The sequence below is a fragment of the Ptychodera flava genome, chromosome 14 (assembly GCF_041260155.1).
Source record: "Ptychodera flava strain L36383 chromosome 14, AS_Pfla_20210202, whole genome shotgun sequence".
Classification (NCBI taxonomy): domain Eukaryota; kingdom Metazoa; phylum Hemichordata; class Enteropneusta; family Ptychoderidae; genus Ptychodera; species Ptychodera flava.
The window spans coordinates 36676291-36698019 of NC_091941.1; the positions used below are offsets into that span (position 1 = coordinate 36676291).

General features: G+C 36.1%; 1 protein-coding gene across 1 annotated transcript in view; it reads right to left on the reverse strand.

The window, feature by feature from the left end:
* Positions 1-428: 428 nt before the first annotated feature.
* Positions 429-21729, reverse strand: part of LOC139150336 (ral GTPase-activating protein subunit beta-like) — a 30522-nt gene continuing 9221 nt past the window's right edge. Inside the window, 22 exon segments of the mRNA XM_070722638.1 lie at positions 429-1585; positions 2507-2623; positions 3041-3185; positions 3833-4081; positions 6034-6192; positions 7108-7264; positions 7544-7717; positions 8706-8958; positions 9621-9733; positions 9849-9940; positions 10688-10865; positions 11957-12127; positions 12517-12683; positions 12852-12992; positions 15660-15722; positions 16488-16586; positions 17938-18008; positions 18214-18304; positions 18587-18736; positions 19386-19483; positions 19927-20069; positions 20802-21088. Coding sequence (XP_070578739.1) covers positions 1474-1585; positions 2507-2623; positions 3041-3185; positions 3833-4081; positions 6034-6192; positions 7108-7264; positions 7544-7717; positions 8706-8958; positions 9621-9733; positions 9849-9940; positions 10688-10865; positions 11957-12127; positions 12517-12683; positions 12852-12992; positions 15660-15722; positions 16488-16586; positions 17938-18008; positions 18214-18304; positions 18587-18736; positions 19386-19483; positions 19927-20069; positions 20802-21088 — 3230 coding nt within the window. The 3' untranslated portion in view covers positions 429-1473.

Genomic DNA, 21729 nt, shown 5'->3' on the forward strand with positions numbered 1-21729 from the left:
CATAGCTATCCAGTATAAGCTTCTCTTCCTAATTTCTGAAATGTTATATGGGTCCACTTTCAATTATGGTACAATGCTCGCACAATGTTAATTATATTTGTTTGTACCATAATCTGCCTGTAGATAATATTTGTTCTAACTGAACACATTTGGAAGTAAAGTGTGTAACCTAGATGTGTGATTTGACAGATTAAATGTCGCATTGCTGAAATTACATTTATGTTTGCTGGGAATACATGTAGTTGTGTATGGGGCCCATAAATCTACATGTATGGTACATGAACAAACTTATCAGTTTTCTCTTATCATGGGTACTAGGGGTCTATAACTCAGCATTGTCATTGTTCTGGGCAGGAACATGCAGGACATACCCTGTGAGATGTGGGTCATACTTCTAATGTTGGTAATGAAACATCACGACACGGAAATGATTCTTGAATATCTCTTTACTGTAGGACAACATTTCCACTTTTACATCAATATATTTACAATATTTTAAGGTGGAAAAACAAGAGGAAATACTCCAAATAGTCAATACATTGAATGTTCCTCATGTGAAAAAAATTGGCACAAAATAACAGCCCTGCAAGCATCTCGTACAAACTTTCATTTATTGTAAACATTTCAGTGTATTATCTATCGTAACTGACATGTACAAAAATCTACCCCTGTTATGATGCAATCTCTGACAGAAGTGATCATTTCACTGTGTAATGCCAACACATGAGAGATGTGCTATGTGCCTTTGCTGAGAGTGATGAAGTTTCTACATTGCAGTTGTAACATAGAAGCAACATACAAAAGCTGGCTGGCCGAATAGATCAGTATTTTTACAAAACAAATTTTATAGATAGGAGAAATCAAGAAGGCTATATGATAATCTCTTTTCGGCAAATATTCAGAAAATACTATTATATTAAAATCAAATAAATAAATAGTTCCAATGCTGGCTTTGCATAACTGAAATCTGATGTAGCTACATGTAACAGAATTACAAGCACTAGGTTTGTCCTACTGAGATCTCTTTGCAAGTAATAGACACTGCAATACTGCAACTTACACAATACAGACAACATCTGATACATTGCATGGTTGACCATTACACACATGAAGATTGTCTGTGTATTACTCACAGCATTTATTTACAAAACCTGACAGAAATCCTTGAATCTACACAGGAAACCAAGCATCCTCAGAGTTGATGTAATTTCCGTTACAAACATTTGTGAAGTGTAATCTGAATACTTGGCAACTTGATCACTGTAGTCAAATAAATCTTTAAAAGAGTCTTTGCCACATATTGCACAAATTAAGAAAGAAATTCAAATTTTGATGTCACTAGGTAAAATCCATCTTAAATTTAAAATACATAAATTTCTGAAATCTATTAGCCAGACACAAGATGATACAAGTTCTATCTCAAGCTGTCTTCCATATGCAAATATTGACATTTTCTTTTCCAAAGACTGCCTCTCATTCTTCAAGGAACAGTGAGGTATAAAACTCTGGTTCACTCATTTTCTTTCGATATTTCCTGGTCATCTCTTGCAGTTTGTGTTTCCTTCTCACATGGGGTGGTGTGTGCCTAGGAAATGTGTAAAACAGAAATCTCTGGTCATTTCTTGGAAAACCTGTGGCAAACCTGGTCTGCTATTCAAAATACATTTTCAAGCCCTATGTAGAACACAGTTTCTTCAAATAACTGCTGCATCCAAAACAAGAATGTTACATTTGCCAAGTACATATCTCCGACAGGCTACATCTGAGAATCCACATTCAAAAGCATATTTACACACTTAGAAATTTAGCTTTGGTATTTTTGTTATCAACAAAATTGGGGAAAATTTTGCTGAAGACATTTTAATGAATAAAAGATTTGTGGTGTTCGCTGATTTTAAGAATCTCTGTACATTTCATCTGAAGTCTTATGCACACACAAAATCATTGACAACTATGTACGTAGTTATTGTAGTAGTCTTTTTGGTGTTGACTATCATAGAATCACAGCCTTTAACCCTTTAACCCTTCCAATCAAATTTCAGTGCAACATTTTAATAAATTTTTATGAATTTTTCTGTAATTGTTTTGATAATTTTGGACTCAATGGACATTTGTTGGCTACAGTTTTTTGTTAAAATTTTGGCAAAAATCTGAAAAAAAAAAAAATTGACTGGAGTATATCTTATAAAGGCGACAAAAATTGACTTTGGCTCTCAAAGGGTTAATGGGAGGGGTCATCGGAACTGCACACAATGGTTGTATGGGACCCATATGCCCAATGTAAACACTGTATCCAAGGTACATCGGTGATTGAATCAGATGACAGTTAAAACATGTTGGTCATAATGTATATTGTAAAAAATGTTGCAGCTATGTTGACATGATAGATCTAGATATTGTGCATGAAATACATTGTTTGTAAACAAGAAAGACACACAGGCTCAGTTATGATGACTCCTCCCTTTAAATACACACCCAAAAAGTTCCAAAATGCTGGTGTACTTACATATCATTTTCCAGTCTCTTTCTGCAGCAGATATTGAGAGCTGTCTGTCTGACAAGCACACCCAATGCCCTTCTGCTGACCACCATACCATCCATCAAGGGTATGGCCATGTGAGTTCTGTAACAAGTCAAAGGAGTGCATTGACAGAGTATGTGTATTATCAAGGTTACACTGATTCACAAACCAACTAAAGTATTTTGTATCAACACAGTGAATGATAAATTGCATGCTACCATGTAACTTTTGAAAACTTTCTTTCCTACTTCACATGCAATACACATGTATATGCAGAAAGCAAAATCATCACATCATGTCTAAAACAGGCTAAAGTGTAGTATTCATCAAGACGTTGATCTTGTTCATTTTGACAGAAGCAAAGAATGACAGTTTCCCACACAGATACAATCACAGTTATGTACTCTCTGACATAGCTAAGAGACTGGCTAAGAGAGTGCACAAATTCTTGTTGACTGTCATGGAGAGATGTGAGAAGTGAAATTATAACTCTTTTTTTCTCCTGAAGACCCATCTTACCTTCCTTCAACATGAATTCTATAGAGACCACTTCTAAGAGGGTGGATAAAGATCAGGATAATCTCCCTGTCCAAGACTTTATTCAGAGATGAGCTGCTGAGCAACAGATATTCAATTCCAGTGCTTGTCTCAGGCAGTATATCAGCTGTCATAGTACAGGGCAGAAAAAAATGAAATTATTAAAGTGCGTGATAGGGCAAAATGTTCATTCCAGGGTTTGGATGGAATTATGGCTCTGTCCTGTATGTAGCATGATGAAAATGATATAGAAGAATGGAAATTCCTAAACTGACTCAAAGAATTTAAGAAATTTTGTCATTCAGAGGGCATACCACTGCAAAAATATGTGATGAAATAACTATAAAATCTATTCATTGATCTAGACATAAGCGTTCTCTAACAAACAAAAACATAAGGGAAAAGGCCATGTATTAAAGAAAGTGGATCTTCACAGAGTCGCCAGTATATGTAATTAGCCCTTCAAGTACTGTAATTTTTCCCACCAAAATTTTAGAGCAACATTTTACCAATTTTTATGAATTTTTCTGTAATTTTTTTGATAATTTTAAACCAAATGGTAATGGCATTTTATTAGCTGCAGTTTCTAATCAAAATTTTGGCAAAAATCTTAAAAAAATTAACTGGGATATATTTTAAAAGGCGACAAAAATTGACTTTGGTGCTCAAAGGGTTAATATTCACAATAATGGCAATACACTCAGACGTTCATGAAAAGACTAGATACTATTTTTATTGACTGAAAGCACAAGATCCAAAGTGAGCTGTACTTACATAATGGAAATGTTTCATGATCATCATAGTCTTCTAACCACACTACCATGACTTTAGTCTCTGGTCCTGTTAGTAAGCTCTGCCTGGTCGGGAAGCGTTTTGGTCTTCCGGGAGTTCCGGGACTGGTAGCCTGGGTATTCTGGGGATCACTGGATGCCAGATCCAGGGATAGATTCCGTGGTGATTTGGATGGCTTGGATGAACTGTCTGTTGTAGTCTCTGTCACTGCTGGTTCACCACCTGCTGTGACTGAAATCAAAGAATGGAGGGGAAAATGCATGATTACGCATACATATGTATATTTTGTCAGTTTTTCAGTGTAGGTTAGCAACAATTAGTGAGAAACGACAAACGGAAAAATTTACTGAAATAGTTCTTGAATAAAAGTCATCGTTGATGACACAGTCCCCACTTGTTAATGGGTACTTTGATTACATGTCCTAAGAGGATAGAGTCCTCTTCATTAATTGAGACATGCCCAAGTTTTGGCTAAGGACACAAAAAATTGTAACAAAATGGCTGCCATGCAGCCATATTGGATCATATCAAGAAATAAATTGACATACATATGTATGACATAGGTTAATGTCCTTGTACCAACTTTGAATAAAATCGGTTAAGATATGCCTTAGAGTATTATGGCCTTCGACAGGAAAAATCGTAATAAAATGGCCGCAAGGCAGCCATATTGGATCGTATCACATAACAAATTGACATGCATATGTATGACATTAGTCAATCTCCTTGTACCAACTTTGAATAAAATCCGTTGAAACATGTCTGAGTTATTGCTCTGTACATGAAAATATCGTAATAAAATGGCTGCCTAGCGGCCATATTGGATCGTATCACATAACAAATTGACGTACATATGAAAGACATAGGTCAATGTCCTTGTACCAACTTTGAATAAAATCGGTTGAGATATGCCTGAGTTATGCCTCTGCATATGAAAAAATCGTAATAAAATGGCCACACAGCAGCCATATTGGATTGTATCACAAAACAAATTGACATGCATATCTATGACATTGGTCAATGTCCTTGTACCAACTTTGAATAAAATCGGTTAAAACATGTCTGAGTTATGGCACTGTATATGAAAATTGTAATAAAATGGCCGCCTGGCGGCCATATTGGATTGTATCACAAAACAAATCAACATGCATATCTATGACATTGATCAATGTCCTTGTACCAACGTTTGATAAAATCGGTTGAAACATGTCTGAGTTATGGCTCTGTACATGAAAAAATCGTAATAAAATGGCTGCCTTGCGGCCATATTGGATTGTATCACAAAACAAATGGATGTGCATATCTATGACATTGGTCAATCTCCTTGTACCACTTTGAATAAAATCAGTTGAAACATGTCTGAGTTATGGCTCTGTACATGAAAAAATCGTAATAAAATGGCCGCCTGGTGGCCATATTGGATTGTATTACAAAACAAATTGATAAGCATATCTATGACATTGGTCAATGTCCTTGTACCAACTTTGAATAAAATCGTTTAAAACATGTCTGAGTTATGGCTCTGTACATGAAAAAATCGTAATAAAATGGCCGCCTGGCGGCCATATTGGATCGTATCACAAAACAAAATGACGTGCATATCTATGACATTGGTCAATGTCCTTGTACCAACTTTGAATAAAATCGGTTGAAACATGTCTGAGTTATGGCTCTGTACATGAAAAAATCGTAATAAAATGGCCGCCTGGCGGCCATATTGGATCGTATCACAAAACAAATCGACGTGCATCTGTATGACATATGAAGTAATCCTTGTACCAAGTTTGAATGAAATCGCTTCTTGCATCTCTGAGATATCTGCGTGAACGGACGGACGCACACACGCACGCACGCACGCACGGACGCACACACGCACGGACATGACCAAACCTATAAGTCCCCCCGGACACTGTCCGTGGGGACTAATAAAAGTCTTCCAAAAGTGGAAAATTTTGCAACATATGCTTTGCATAGCAAGTGAAAATTTGGAAAAGTCCTTCTTGAATCTCTGCATAATTGAACATTATCCTGCCCTAAGTCATGTTGGTGTATCCATAGAGTGCTATTGATTGGAATATACAGTTGGAAAGATGTCATGAAACGTGGTTCAAAGCCAGTAATTTCCAATAATATGCAAGGTGATAAAGCAGATTTAAAAGAATTGTTGTTTGTGGAAGACTTACCTCCCTCAGATGAGTGTCTTCTGCCTGGTCTTCTCATTGGTTGCAGTGATGGTACAACAAACGCTACCTCCGACATCACATCTGCATAGTACAGTACAAACTTATCACCATTGAACAGTCCTCCGCCATGACAACTCATGTCGACATTCTCCCCAGAATCTATGGATGTAAATTTATTCAAATGATCATCATAAATTATACTTGCAACTTAATGAAGGAATAAAATAATAGAACATCTCTGCCCATCTAATTTTTGGCTTTTGTCATTGGTTGTGAACAGCAAATCGGTAAAAACACATGACAAAAGACATAGCTGTATACATCAATGGTTACCCTTTCACCACCAACTTTTGCTCAAGTTAGAATGAGTCTCCGAGACAGACAATAAAACTCTCAGATTTAACATTGCTGGTATGCTTCTTGTCTGGGCTCAATTTGAAACTTGTGGAGTAGATGAAGTAATCACTGTGTTGATTTTTTGGAAAAATCAAAAATTTAATTCTTCCCCATAGACTTAACATAGGGATTGTGGCCATTTTGATTATTGGTAGATTTTAGGTAGTTTGTCCCTAGTATCAAAATTTGTACTGAGTCTGATTAATGAATTTCATTCTTGATTTTGAAACAAAGTGGTTTGAGCAAAAGTTTAAGTCTTTCAGTTTCAAGGTGCATACTACCAAAGTATTATTTTTTGGGACGGAAAAGTTGAACCTCACTAGGAACAAACAGGGGGAGTGTTTGAAATGTTAACAGCTACAAATTACAGTGGTTCTTAGAAAACTAAACAACAACTGACATTTTTTCCACAAATCAGCTTCAGTACATTTGTATATACACACTTCATTAAAAGGAAGGCTTTATATCAGGACCCACTTGATATTTTTGTAATTTCTCGTTGATGAATTTTTAAAAGTCAGTATTTCAACAGAAAAGTTTGAAAACACCAACATATGGAAACTGACTTATGTTATAGACGTTATACGGTAAATACCACAAGAGTTGCGCTGTACCATTGTTTTCACCAGATTTACGTTTTAGGTTGCGCAATGTTTAGGTTGTAATGAGGCTTCTCACCTGTCTTGGTAGTATCTGAAGAGTGTTCTGAATCCATTGCCGTCTTCCAGCTAGTTGATATATGTCCAGTCCAACCACAGTGTTTGGATATCTGCACCGGCCATCCAAGGGATTTCAGGAACTCCATGAATTCAGCCTGAACGTTGTGAATAGATTGCTGTGGGAAGACAGGCAAACATTGTTTCAGCTTCGACTTGCTGAATTTCTATTCAACCAAGCACATGTCAGGTAAGATTTAGATCTCTAGCCTATAGCAATGAATTTTAGTGGTATCAAAGTTTCACTTTGATGAATAGCTTATAAAGAAAATTTGTCCTCTTTCTCTATGATAGTGACATATAACTGAGAATTGAAAACCTGGAAAGTTCTTTATGTATACAAAACTAAATTTTGAAATATCATGCTCTTGCAAAAGTGAAGGAAAGAAAAAACCTACCACATTACTGAGTATTTGCTGTACAGTTTTCTGACCACTCTTGACATAGAAGATGAAAACTGTGTCATTATTGCGACTTGATATACTGTCCAGAAGTTCTAAATCACTATGGAAACCTGGAGCTTGATGGTCTAGGCTTACCAGGGCTGGTGGGATAGAACTGTTTGGAGGCTCCTATTACAAGAGAAATATCTATGTAGTTATATGATTGTGAATATGATCATTGATGTGATGACTATTTTCACTCTTGAAAGTATCAATGTGGCTTTGGATATGTAAACACTACCACTGGAATCTAAATAACACTGTGTATATGATCTTCATCAACTTTGATGGGTTTTCTACTGTTTGGATGTAAAGAAGTCTCCTGACTATGCATACATCTTTATTTTTCATTAATTTTGAATGCATGTTGTCTTTTGAAATGTGCAAGTGCTACATTTATCAACTGTCAAAGATTTCCTGTACTGTGGATCAGTACACCGATCTGTTGTCTTCATTGTAAACTGTTACAGTATATCATTATAAATCTGTGGCTGTAACCTATGGAGTTTTTTAGTACAGTAAGTTTCGGTATCGGAGGACACAGAGTCCAATAACTTTGACGCGTAGTACAATAGCTACAGGTGTTATTGGACGCTATTTGACCTTTGACCTCAAACACCTTTATGTAAATGGAGGGGAAGGAGAGTTGATTTTAAATTTTTAACAAAATATATACCTCCAAACATTCAGTACTTCAGGAAGTTAATAGTGGTCAATCCAAAACCTGTGAATTTGAGTGAAATTATGCTGCTAACCTACAATTTCTACCATATGCAATGCACCGCATGAGTTGAAATTTCATTCTGTGCGCTTAGTGGACATGCTGAACTCGTTCCCAGTTTGTTTATGATCGCTCAGTGAAATGTCTAACAGGCATCCCCAACACACTTTAATTTTGTCGTTTTCCTGGTAAAATTGGACTAAAAAGGTGTATAATAATAAGGTTATTCACAAAATACCAAGATTTATGTCCTCTTACATTGTACGCTTTGGTATTGTCTGAGATGTGTAGTGTCTCGGACAATACCTCCGCTGCATGATGTACTCAGAAATAAATCCCGGTGTTTTGAGAATAACCTTATCAAAGTAAATATGACATCAACACAACTGAGATTACCTTCAGAGCATCCAGACTGAGATAACCTAACTGGGATAATAACAGTCTTGTGGGATGGAACTCCTGACATGGTTTGGGTGGCTTCACTTCAATATGCGGATTTGGATAACCTTGACTTTGCACTTCAGCTATTGCCGTCTCCTGTACATGTTTCTCATACTCGCTCTGTTCTTCGATCAGTTTCAACAGCTTTTCATGTTCAAGTTTCTGACTGTCAGTTTCTATTGCTGACAGTGTTGGAATACTCTGGTCTCTGGTACCAAATGAATCAAAGGAGGCTTGTTATTACAGCTTACCCATATCTGTGTATTTGTGAATGTTCTGAGATTTGTCTAACAAGTACTGCATAATGTGCGGCAATTTACATTCATCTCTGACTCATATAGACACACATACATGTATTGGTATATACACGGTACCTACAGGCACTATATTATACTTTTGAGAGAATATTCTCTTTCCAACACATAGAAGAGAAAGTGTATGCAAAGAAGCTCTGCCGTTCGCCATCAATATCATCATGGAAAGTGGACAGATTTTGAAGCAAAGATAGGATTTAGTTTGACACTTCTATGTCAGTTGATTGATATTACTCCATGGTATTACCATTTCTAAACTACTGACAGTATTCATAGTAGGAGAGCTCAGGAACACAACAGAGGTACAGCATAATAATTTTCTACATGCACTGACTCAGCTGATCCGAGGGCCAGCTTCAGACAAATACATAAGAAACGCATACAGTATGCAAGCCTGGCCAACTTTGAGCAGTAGCCATGAAGCAATGAAGTACATGAAAATCAGACAGATAAATGTATTTCTGGATTGCACTCACAACATTTTGATCTTGAGATACTAAAATATTGCATGCACGCTCACAATATTTTTTAACAAACAGATAAAAGGGAGACTTACGCCTTTGTCACTTTTGCTTTATCGACAATTTCAGGGAAGTTTCTAGCCTGTACTTCATGATGCACTCCAACATTATTAATTGGCATTGGACGACCTGGATCTGCTAGAAATGCCTGGAGAAAGGAAATTTAAAAGAAGTATCAGCTTGGCTCTGGAAACGTCAGACTTAGTCCTGTAGCAAACTCGAAAGCCATGCATCTTTTTTGATAAGATAAAGTCGCAGCTCACCTTTTGATTCCTAGCTAGATGTCTCAGCTGCATGGTCCATGCATGTCTACCACTGTGACCTCTGATTATGCTGGTCACTGTTGGCATAGCATCTGAGAGATGGAAAACAAATGTCAAATCATAGCATTAATCCTAGGTAAACTCACAAATTGACAAGACAACATTGTACCGGTATTTCTATATGTGTCTGAGACCTAGAGAATGAGATACACCTACATATTTCATCACAATGCTTGAACTTGTATGACTGTAAGCCAGGTGTCTTCAAAGGTAGCTATCTTCCATTGCATAAGGCTCTGAAATTATCCCTACTTAATATAGCAGGCCATGTACATCTATTGTCACTTTCCTTGTGTTAAAACAATGAACGTTTTATAGTAGTTTCTAGTATGTAGGGAAGACTTCAACAATTGTAAGGAACAAGACTGACTGCATCACAAATAGCCCTATGAACAACAAATCAAACACGGAATGTACTTGATCTGTAATCAATTATCAAGTAAAAAGTTATGCCAGTCAGTTTTGTACAGCATCTATTGGGGAAACCTACTGGTACAGTACTTTTTGTTGTATGCCTCAGTAGGAACATTTACATGTTCATGTACATGTACATGAACAATTTTAAGAGAAAAATATTGTGATAACATAACCACATAGTGTAATTGAGTAGTACACAATGGATCTTATTTTTTTTTAACACCAAAGCCAAGAAATAGATTTTGGAGATTTAAAATTTCACTTTTAGCACTCTCAAAGCAATCACCCAGTGCATGGGTCTTTCAAACACTAATACAAACAATGAGTTGATGAATCTACAACAAATCAGTAATTCCACATACCTTGAGAATTGCCCAAAGGCTGTTCTAGAATAGCCAGTAGAACCCTGTTTTCAAGCACAAAGTATTTAAAGCTGCCGTCTTTATCTAATCCAGAGTTGCCCTTGGCATACTTCAGTAGAGATTCTTCATTTAACAGTGATGTGATCGCTGATGGACCACATGGGGGTGGAAAATAACCCTGTAAAAATTTTACAAAAAAATACAAAATGTCATCAAGTCTGACCTTTTTCCATCAAAACTCCTTATCAAGTCATCATAAATTAAAATTTCTACCTTTTATTAAAAGTTTCAGTGGTGTAATCAATGACAAAGTATGTGACCATTGACTCAAGTTACGAGGGGCACAGTAGAATTCTTCTTTTTTTGTTTGCAACTTTAGTGGCATAGTACAAACCACTGTTGAAATTCTGGTACTTCTTGAAAGATAAAATACAGCAGAACGTCAGAATATGCAGAACATTTGTACATCAGTGTGTCAAGAAAATTCCCTTTGAGACAAGAAAATTTTGCATGATACCTGTATTAGTATAGAGGTAACACAAAGAAATGTTCAGAAACTTCTAAGTTCAGTTAGAATGCACCTTGGTGACAGATATTCCGCTTCTCATAATTATATAATATTTCGCAAATCAATCAACTGCTTGTGTGTAGTCTCATTTTGAACCTTGTTGAGTGAATGAAGTTTTATCATTTTGTTTTTGTGAAAATTGGAAATTTAATTTTTCCAAATGGTGTTCAAAGAGAATTAAGCGGCCATTTTGAATTTAAAATATTGCTAAATTTTTGGTAATTTGTCTCTGTTCTAACAAAATTTGCATGTTGACTTTTTATTCTTGATTATGAAAGAGATTTGTTTAAAGTCTCCTTCAGAAACCTGAGTGAAAGCTTCAAATTCAAGTCATGAAGATAGTTAATGTCAGTAGTTAGAAGACACACTGGTGCTCTTGCCCCACAGCCTGATACTTTGTATGGCTCCTACACAGGTACAGTTGCTCAGATTTTTAAGTTCTGTAATTCTAACTAAAAAAGGTACATGTAGTATCCAGTAAATTACAGTTGTACACACTGATCTTACTCCTTACACGTGCATGTACACAAGCCCACATAAATTATGTTGTATTCTACTACATTGTACATTGTAATTTATGTTGGTCCAACAACATACTGTACCTTGGCATTAGTTTTAACCAAAGGAGAAATGAACTTTCACTTCCCGTCACAACTTGTTTTTTTCACGGTACACTTCCCACAAATTGAGACACAGCTTACCAAGTGATCCATGATGAATCCCCTGACAAGCTCTGCTGCTTCTCTCACTCTCAGTGAAGCTGGTTTCTGTTCCTTGTCCTGTTTGTGGATTGCCGGCTCACTCATCTTGTTCTGGGACTTGCTACCGGAAATGCCGAGCTCAACCACTTCCAGAACACAGTGAAGACATTCCTGATGAAGTTTATAAGAACAACATCAGGAATACAACACGGAATATTGACAACTCCGAGGACAATGCAAGGGCCACAGTTTGAGTTTATTTTAATACAAATCCCACATCAAATCGTTGTACTGGTAGAAAGTACACAAAAACAGTGGTGTACAGGTCAAAAACCATGTACATGTGCAAGTGTGTGATAACGTAACTTCAAGTACGTTACCAGTCTATAAGGGGACCTATGACCTTTGAATATATCATTTGCTCTTTGTATTGAAAACATTTTCGGAAGGACTTCCCATTTTCCACAATCGAGTCTTGATCATTCATAATGGAACTTCTGCAATGTTTGTAACTTGGAACAGAATGAGTAATTATGATGATAGGGGATGGTATGGGTTACCTTGTCATTGAGGAGATAATGATGCTCTATAATCCAGACACTTAGACACAGATATGCAGCTACAATCATAGTATGCAGATCTCTGGAGTGTGAGGGCGCTGGTCGACTACACTGGTGGGATATGTAGTCACAGATCCATTTCACTGCCCTTTTACATTCCAAGACATCTAGAGAAAGATGATGAGTAGATGATGAATGAACTCTTTTTTATCTTAATCCGACCAGACATACCACTCATTTTTTTGGTGGTATTCTTTGTGTAAATCAGTTTTCATATCTAAGGGTGAAACAAAAAAATTAACTCAACAATTGGTAGACTTTGTGAAAGTACTTGCCTTGGATGTGAAGTTTGACCTTGGCCAATCCTGACAAAAGTTCCAGTGCAGCCAGTGAGACATGCAGATCTGATTTCCACGATGACATCAAACGCTGACATACCAGATGAGTACATCTGACAAACAAGCCCCAGGCTGTATCTGTAAAGTTTTTCACCACAGCAATATTTATCAGTTGGGACTATCATGTTTGTTTAAATAGCAGTTGCATACACATTTGATGACGAGGTGTTTAATACATGCAAATCATGCCTATCTGTGCTGAGCCATTTCAAAAATCTGACCTGTTAACAGAGTGCATGTACTCCATGCTTGAAAATGCATTATTTGTTTTCCTAGAAAAATACATGTATAATAGGATGCAACCTTTCAAACACTAGGATTAGGACTGAGGTTTTCATAAATCTTTATAGAGTTGTATGTGCACATTTGAATGGCAAACATTAGCCATTCTTACATTGTGCTGTTATTATCACCGTAAATTTGGTGACTCTATGTGGCCCTTGTCTCTGGGCTTCGATAAAACTGCAGCTATGAAAATGCTTTAATCCCCATAGGAGGTAATCAGTACACATATTGCTACCATATTTTCTATCAAATGGTACAAACTTTGGACAGAAATTCATTTATAGGGACAGAATTCCCTGCAGCTTTGACCATTTATGGGCCGGGAGTAAGGGTAAGAGTTTTTATTTATTCCACCTGAAAGATATGCCCCATGATTTAGTAAGTTGCATCCTTGAATTAGAATTAACATCATCTGTAGAACACACCCATTGTTGTAAATATTGGGGTACCATTGTCATTACGTACTGTCAATCATACTGACTGTGGTTTACACATTGCTCAGCAAAGGTTTGAACAAGTCATTCAATTCTGTCATTGTTGCAACTGATGATCTGACTTGTTAGTTTCAGGTAAAATTCCAAATCTATCATTCAACATCAGTATTGAGACATCATCATGCAATGGACAACACAAACAAACATATTGTACTGTACAAATGTTATAGCAACAAATGCCTAAATATCAATATTTATGCTACTTGCAGGCTGGTAGGATTACATGTTGCTGCTTAGCAGCATCTTTGCAAGCTGAACATGCATAAATTAACATTTATTATCGCACGATACTGACACTGAGATCCAAAATTAGTACTTAATATTGTTGTATTGAATCTCAAACATTATTACAAATAGTCGGTATTTCATGTAAAGAACTATTAATGTAATTATCTTGTTTCACTTTCACCAAGGCATTACCTCTGCAGTTAAACATAAACTCTCATTTGCTAAGACAGTTTTTCAGTGACATTTGCCTTGCTTCAGAACAAAACATCTTTGCCTTTTTGAATCTGCATGTATTATAGTCTGCTTGCAGTCAAATCAAAGACAACAACTCTCCTGGGTGTATTAATTCATGGGGAGGGTAGTTTGAATGATTCAAACTAAACAAAACACAGTATTTTGCACGGTCTGGTGTTGATAATACTTTGCCACTACTCATAATTTTGATGATGCGACTTCTTCAAATGGGCTGTTCCTCAATAGAGTGAGCTACTTTACCAGGAACTACCAAGACTTTATGTCAGAGTACATTTCAAAGCAGAGGTACAATGCAATATCTATGCACTGTATTGATAGTACAGGAAAGATATCAATCCTAGCATTTTGTAAATAACATCAATATGGTCGTAGACAGTAGAGTGGGATTCTACCCTCTACAACGTATGATATGGTTCATCTTTCACGGGTATGAATTTACAGTGAAAACAAGGATATTTCAGATTTTAATTATAGCAACAGATGATTACAATAAAATCGTGTGTGTGACACACATACACTGTATGTTATGTAATGAATTGAATCTCTGTGTTTCAGATAAAGGCAGTCCATCCATTGATATCACTGCACAGAATGAATTATAATATATAACTAACCCAGGGAAGCTGTAGTTTTTATCAGTAATGTATTTGGACAGAAGCAAGACAAAGTATCAATGAAATTTATCAATGTACTGGTACAGTCATCCAAACTACACAACCAACATGTTGCTAAATTCACTTGATAAAATCAATATCTATTTTCTATTATGGCACAAATGTTGATATTAAACGAGCATAGCGATAACAAATGATTGCTGCAGTCACTACTATTGGCCTTCTGTATGCAGTTCATGTACATGTAATTACTGATGTATGAGAAATGAGTTTTATTTTTTTGTTATCCAGAGGTGCTCACTTGACCAAAATTGTAGTTGCTTTTCGTGAAATAATTGCATGAAAAGTTTTGATTGTTCAAAGGGTTATGTATCAAAGTGTTGACTGTGGTATGTTAGGGTACAAGAAACTGCGACATGTAGGGGTACATGGGGATGGTTGGTAAGAACACTTACTTTCTATATCCTAACATACCTTGGCTGACACTTCTTTCGGCCAACATCATAACAGCAGCAAATAAAGACTTATAAAGACACCAAGGCTACAATTTTTTTATTCTAAGTTCTCTAGACTGTGGAGACCCTCAGTGGACACACAGATATAAGCACATATGACATCTATTTGTCATTTTCTTTTTACCACCTTGAATGTTTCTTTTTTCTTGGTTTCAAAATTTGAACTTGAAAATTTTAAAAATTTGAACACAAATTTCTGTCAGCACAAATAAATGCTGAACTGGTCATCCCAAGAGTGTTCACTGAAGGGTAGAAGAGCCACAGTTGTATGAGAACAAAGATATTGTACATTATGCTGCGCCTAGCACAGGTTCATAGCCTTTGCATTCATTTACACATACAAGTGTACATTACCCAATATTTCTGTCATTTCAATTGAAGGCTGACTAACAACGTTGGTCTTGGGACTTCCAGACACTAATCATGATTATTACAGAGCATAAAGCAATAATTTATTCTGGAGATAAATTTTTAAGCGATGCAATCAAACAGGAAACCATTGCCAAACTATTTTTTAAATTGGTAAATGACATATTATTTACCATGTACAATGTAGTTAGTTATGTCACAAGAAAGTTTTGTAAACAATATTTCTGAAAAATCATAGCAACAAATTTTATAAAATTATAAAAAGGAAGTGAGTTATATTATAGAGCACTTACACAGAGTATGCATTACAACTATTGATCAAACATTGTATGGTCTATTCTTTCATGGATTTCTTCTCATGAGTCAAACATCAATTCAAATGACAAAATTGAGTAGCTTTATCGATAGAGACATGCAACGACACATTACAATCTTTAACGACAATATAACATTTCACGAGACAGATTTAGGTGACATGAATGCAGAGAAGACATAAAATACCTGTTAGTGGGCATTAGATGAATAAATTAATCAAAACAAAAGAATGTCATAATTTAGAATTATTTTTGTGTACAATGAGATCAGGAATCCATGGTGACTGAATGAAATGGATTTTCCAAATATGACTCCGGTCATGTGACAATGGCTATGGTGAAACAGGGCAGCTGATTGGCTAGGTGAATAACAAGCATGGTCAAGGCATGAAGCACTGATGAGCAAGCTGTGACCTTTGGCCCTCAGTGAAAATACAGCATTGCCAAATATGGACAGAGTCATGCAGCGACAGGATACATTGTCTTTTAACCAACTCACCAAACTCTTTTAGTGTATGCATAGCCTTTATTGTGCTGGGATTCTCACTATCAGCCATTGTATTCTCTGTGGAAGAGCTACGCAGTCTACCTGAACTCTCTGCTTGAAGAAAATTGCAAGGGGGAAAGGCAGAAGCCATGGAGATATGGGCAGCAGATGTTATCAATCATCACCATATCCAGTTGAAATGTCGTAACTGAATATGCACATTATTCTTATAAGATAATTCTCATTTTCTGAGTTTCAATATATAAATCAAACTTGCACTGACAGACACCCACCAACATAGAAAGCACCCATGATATAAATGTATGAATGTATACAGTTATACAGCAACATGCAGGGGACTTCAATCTGCTATAGCTCAGGGTAGACTTGCTAAATTACATGTTTTGATCACAATGACTGGAAAGCCATGAATGAGCCGATTGATGTCAATGGTTTTCCTAAAGTTTGAATGCTAGCAAATGAGTCCCCATTAATGTTTACTACACTTCATTTGGTCTACCAAATTCATAATGCATGGATCTTTCCAAACTTTAGCAAACACTATCAGATGAAGAGACATATCTGTTTCAAATATTTTCTTTGCTTGCTGTGGATTGATTCGCTTAACAAACACAATTTCAAATTATTTACACCTAACGTGATTTCTCTTACTTACAAATAACATTGTATATGATAATATCAAGCTACTTTAATAATTACAGTCAACTGTCACGGATACCAAAGGTTGTTTCACTTTGCTTGAACTGAACAAACTCCATATCAACTCAGTTCATATTTCAATTACTCAGTATTTGTGACTGTGTCAATCATCGCGTTGTCAGACTTAAATATTGCAAATGCTGTGAACATGAAGTCTGTGGCAACCATCATATCACACTAACAGAAGGAAAAATTCACATTATTAACAGAAGAATTTTTACAGATCACTTGGTATTTAAAATTATGGTAAATGATATTCTCCAGACAGACAATGCAACTGTGGCAATAACTGCATGGAATTGGAGATTTTTTCCTATCTTCACGCTCATCTTCCGAGTTTTGCTTTCTTGATAAAGTATAAATTTAGATGAGCAATGTCTAAATAACTGTGTTCAATAACCAAACTCAAGTTTAACATAACTAGATATACACTTTAGGAAATCTTCTTGCCATAACAAAAATTTGCACAAAAGGCAGATAATCAGATAGAGAATCATTCAGATTAAATTGATAAAGGTATTTATATTATTGAAGAATTACCAACAAATATGTAACTGCAAATACAGGAAAAATCACAATAGAAGTCCTTTGTGATAAGTGTGATTATTCAGCTTTTGAAAAATTATTCAATTCTCACTTCTTAATTTTAAATTGTGCAAAATGAAGATTTTCCTTCAGCTGATCATTTTACATACATGTATCTTATTGCAAACCAATTACAATTCAACAAAACAATGCTTACCTAGACTCTGTGATGGGTACAGTCCTGCAGACACTGTACTATTACTGCTATCAACGGAACTTAAACTGACCCTGTCAAAGGACAAAATAAATCAACTTGTGACACAGATACTGTTGAGAGGGATTTCTGTTTGGCAGAATGTCACAAAATCATACAAAAAATGCTTGAAAGATAAAGACTACATACATGCATAAAATGAAGATGACTACTGTAGGACTAGATACACTGAGGTTGCTGGACCTTTCAGACCTCATCCTGTTATTTCACAGTACTTACCTTTCACTGGCATCTTCCTGGGCCTGTTGCATCTGCTGCTGTTCAATATCTTCACACAGAGCCGAGTCTTGTACACACACTAACATACCACCTGTTACAGAGTAAAGTTTATGAGACTTCAGTTACAGCTATCATTTTCCATTTGCATTTTTTCACCATACTGTACGGCAAATCTACTTTCCCAATGAACTAAATCTCCAAAAGAGAAGGTATGTTAGGGTCCTATAATTGACAACGTGAGAGTCAAAATGCGCGCTGCACACTCTGTGTCAAACTGAGCATGATGAGAGAGAGTGGGATGTACATGTACTTTGATAACAAAGTGCAGTGATGTTGACTCAAAAAAGTACCTGTGAATATCTATCTGACTTACCAAGTAACATCTGTGTGTTTGTAGAGTCGGTTTCACACTGCAGGGCACTTATCATCAGGTTGACAAGACGCAGCTTGAGTGACTGGAAAGTGACTGGTTTTGGAGGTTCTCCAGGGGCACTGTACAGCATGTCTTTACCTGTCAACAAATCTGTAATAAAATAATTTAAAACACATGCTGGATTAGCTACATCGATAAATCATGTGAGTAAAAGTTAAATATTGTAACTTTTATCTAGTTTTGACACCTACCGTAGTATGAGCACATTTACCAAAACTGAATGTCACATAGCCAATGGTTTGTGAATTGCATAGAAAAAAGCACACAATATGTACTTTTTACATTCATACTTCCCATTACATTAGGATACAAATTTGTACAACAACCGCGGCAAAGCCAGTGCATAGGTAACTGATTGTAATACAAACACTAATAGTAATTAATATGTAGTCTGACTGCGCCTTGTTTATCTATACTTTGTCGCTGTCAGTAAGAAATCTCAGCCGGGTGGCGTTAAATGGTACTGTCTTCAGGAAGTCCATGCCAAGTTGATTTCTTATATTATGTTTGGCAAGGAGACTTCTCATATCTAAACCAAGCACCCCGTGGTTTATTAGCTCTTTATAAAATAAAGGTGATGCTTCTATACTTTAAGGTTTTCCAGTACTTGTTGCAATTGTAGTTTCTGTTTGTATTACAATCAGTTATCTATGCACTGGCTTTGCCACGGTTGTATTTGATACACAGTGGCTGCAGATGGCACAACAGCACATTTGTAAAGACTGCCAAGCAAACGTACCTTGTATGGTAAGTGACTTGAAGTGGTTTGGTAAACACAGCATTGACAACAAGAGGTGAATCGATGCCCTTCTTAACTGTTGCAATTGAACTTGTGACCTGATAAAACCCAAAATAAAGGAAAGTTATTAGATTATGGGGTCACATAATCACTTGATTAAACAATGTAACCTATTACCTAAACATCTCCATCTGTAATAACTGACCAATAATCAATGTAAAAAAATGTATTGTTGTGGTAGATGACTGTATTTGATTACGGTGTGTTAAATTTGAAGACACAGTGTTAATTTGCAACACTGATATGCTCCTGTATCTATATTCATCTACAGCATGAGAATATATGGCAATAATTTAATTATTGGTAAATGTTATTTGATAATTACTAGTATTGTCCTACTGCACAGTAACACAATAATTAAATCTCTTGACAAGAATACATGTGGCATGGTGAAATCTACATAATAATATTACTAAGTAAATACTGATAATGTGTATGATTACAACATTTAGCAAAGCAATCTGAAGCAATCAAACGGTACCTGATTTTGAGGTCTCTCTCTGGCAGTACTATCTCTAGAGCTGAGATCATTTCAGGAACTAGAACTTGAACACCTTTCAAATCAATTCTAAATAGATCAGCTGAGTTGACTATGATGCTGGACAACACTTGTCCACTCATGTGCTGTCAAATAAACAATGAGTGACAGTTTCAGATCTTAGTGTCTATTAAGATATTTCAAGACAAAACAACAACAACAACAACAACAACAACAACAACATCATTTGTGATTTAATTTATTCATGGAGTTAATGTCGAATCAGAAAATGTGCTCATGACCAAAACAGATGTGCAACAAAAATACAGTATGATATTCACTCAGTTTAAGTCATAGATCTTTGGGTCCTCACATTGATTACATTGTAAATAATACTTAGATTAACCACCAGAGGCAACATTTCTTTCATTACAAGAATATTATTCTTTATGGTGTCACTATTCATGATCAAAGCCAATATGTACACAACACTGGAACTGTTGCATCAGCAATCACAAGTTATGGTAATGTACTGTAAAGATACATGTATACACCATTATAAAACCTAGATTCTCAATGTAAGAAATCATTGTGCACCAACATTACTGTACACCGCATACATAACTCCACCCCCTTGTACATAATGGGAAGAGTCAATATTCTGTAAGACAGCTCTCTTTTAAAAATTAGCTAGTATACAACAGAAAAACCATGTTGATATACAGAGTCTAAATTTGGTTATCTTTATCTCTGTAGCCCTGTATAACAATATCTTCATGCATTTTCAGTCATTCCTAATAGTGTGTTTTCTTTCAATGCTTGGAAACATTTTGTAATATGGCAAAATATTTAAAAAGTCTTTTTTTTCCAAAACAAACCTCATCGTTCCTCAGCCCTTCAATGAGGGTAGAGTAAAACCTAGCCAGATACTCTGGCAGTATCTCTTCTGAAGACTTCTGGCTGCAAAATATCCTTGACAGGGTACCACAGGCTTCAGCACGGCCAGACTCGTAGCCCTCAACCATATCTGAAACATCGAAGAGTGGATTAGGTGCCAGCATCGGGGTGGAGCCATTGGGCTGCATGGACATACGGCGTATGTCGGTGGTGAAACTGGCACTTCGTCGCGACTCGTTCCCAATGCTGAACCTACGAGCAGGCAAACCTGGAGATTTGGAGATAGAAAAAGAGAAAGGAAAGAGAAAGGAAAGAGATAGGATGATAAGGCGGGAAAAAGAAAGGGATTCTTGCATGAGTTACATGGGTTGGATAATGTGGAAATGCATGCATCTGAAAAAATGCAGTGGTCTGAATGTGAATCCAAATCTTTGTTTCCATAATGATGACATTGCAATGACATGCATGGATGGACACTTACCCACAGAATTGAATGTGTTTCACCTTACGTTTTCACACTTGTAAAATACACAGTGTAAAAGTGTATCTTAATCTAGTTCATGAATCATGAAATCCTTTTACCATGAAAAACCCATGTGCACATTTCAAAGTTTTAAGTCAGTTGATGCCAAATCATTCAAACAGGCAAATATACTTGTCAGATAGCCGTATGTTGCAATCATATCGGAAACGGTTTAAGAGATGAGAATGATAAATTTGTTTCTGTGATATCTGCTTGTAAAATACATAATGTTCACAACAGCAGCTCGTATGATACATGCAGTGAAGTGGATCTCAATGAAATCATTTGGATGATAAACATGCAAAATTTTTTCAGCATCTTATCAATTTCATAGTATGCAACAGATGAAAAGAGCAAACCGAATTTTTGGCTGTGTTTGTCCTTTA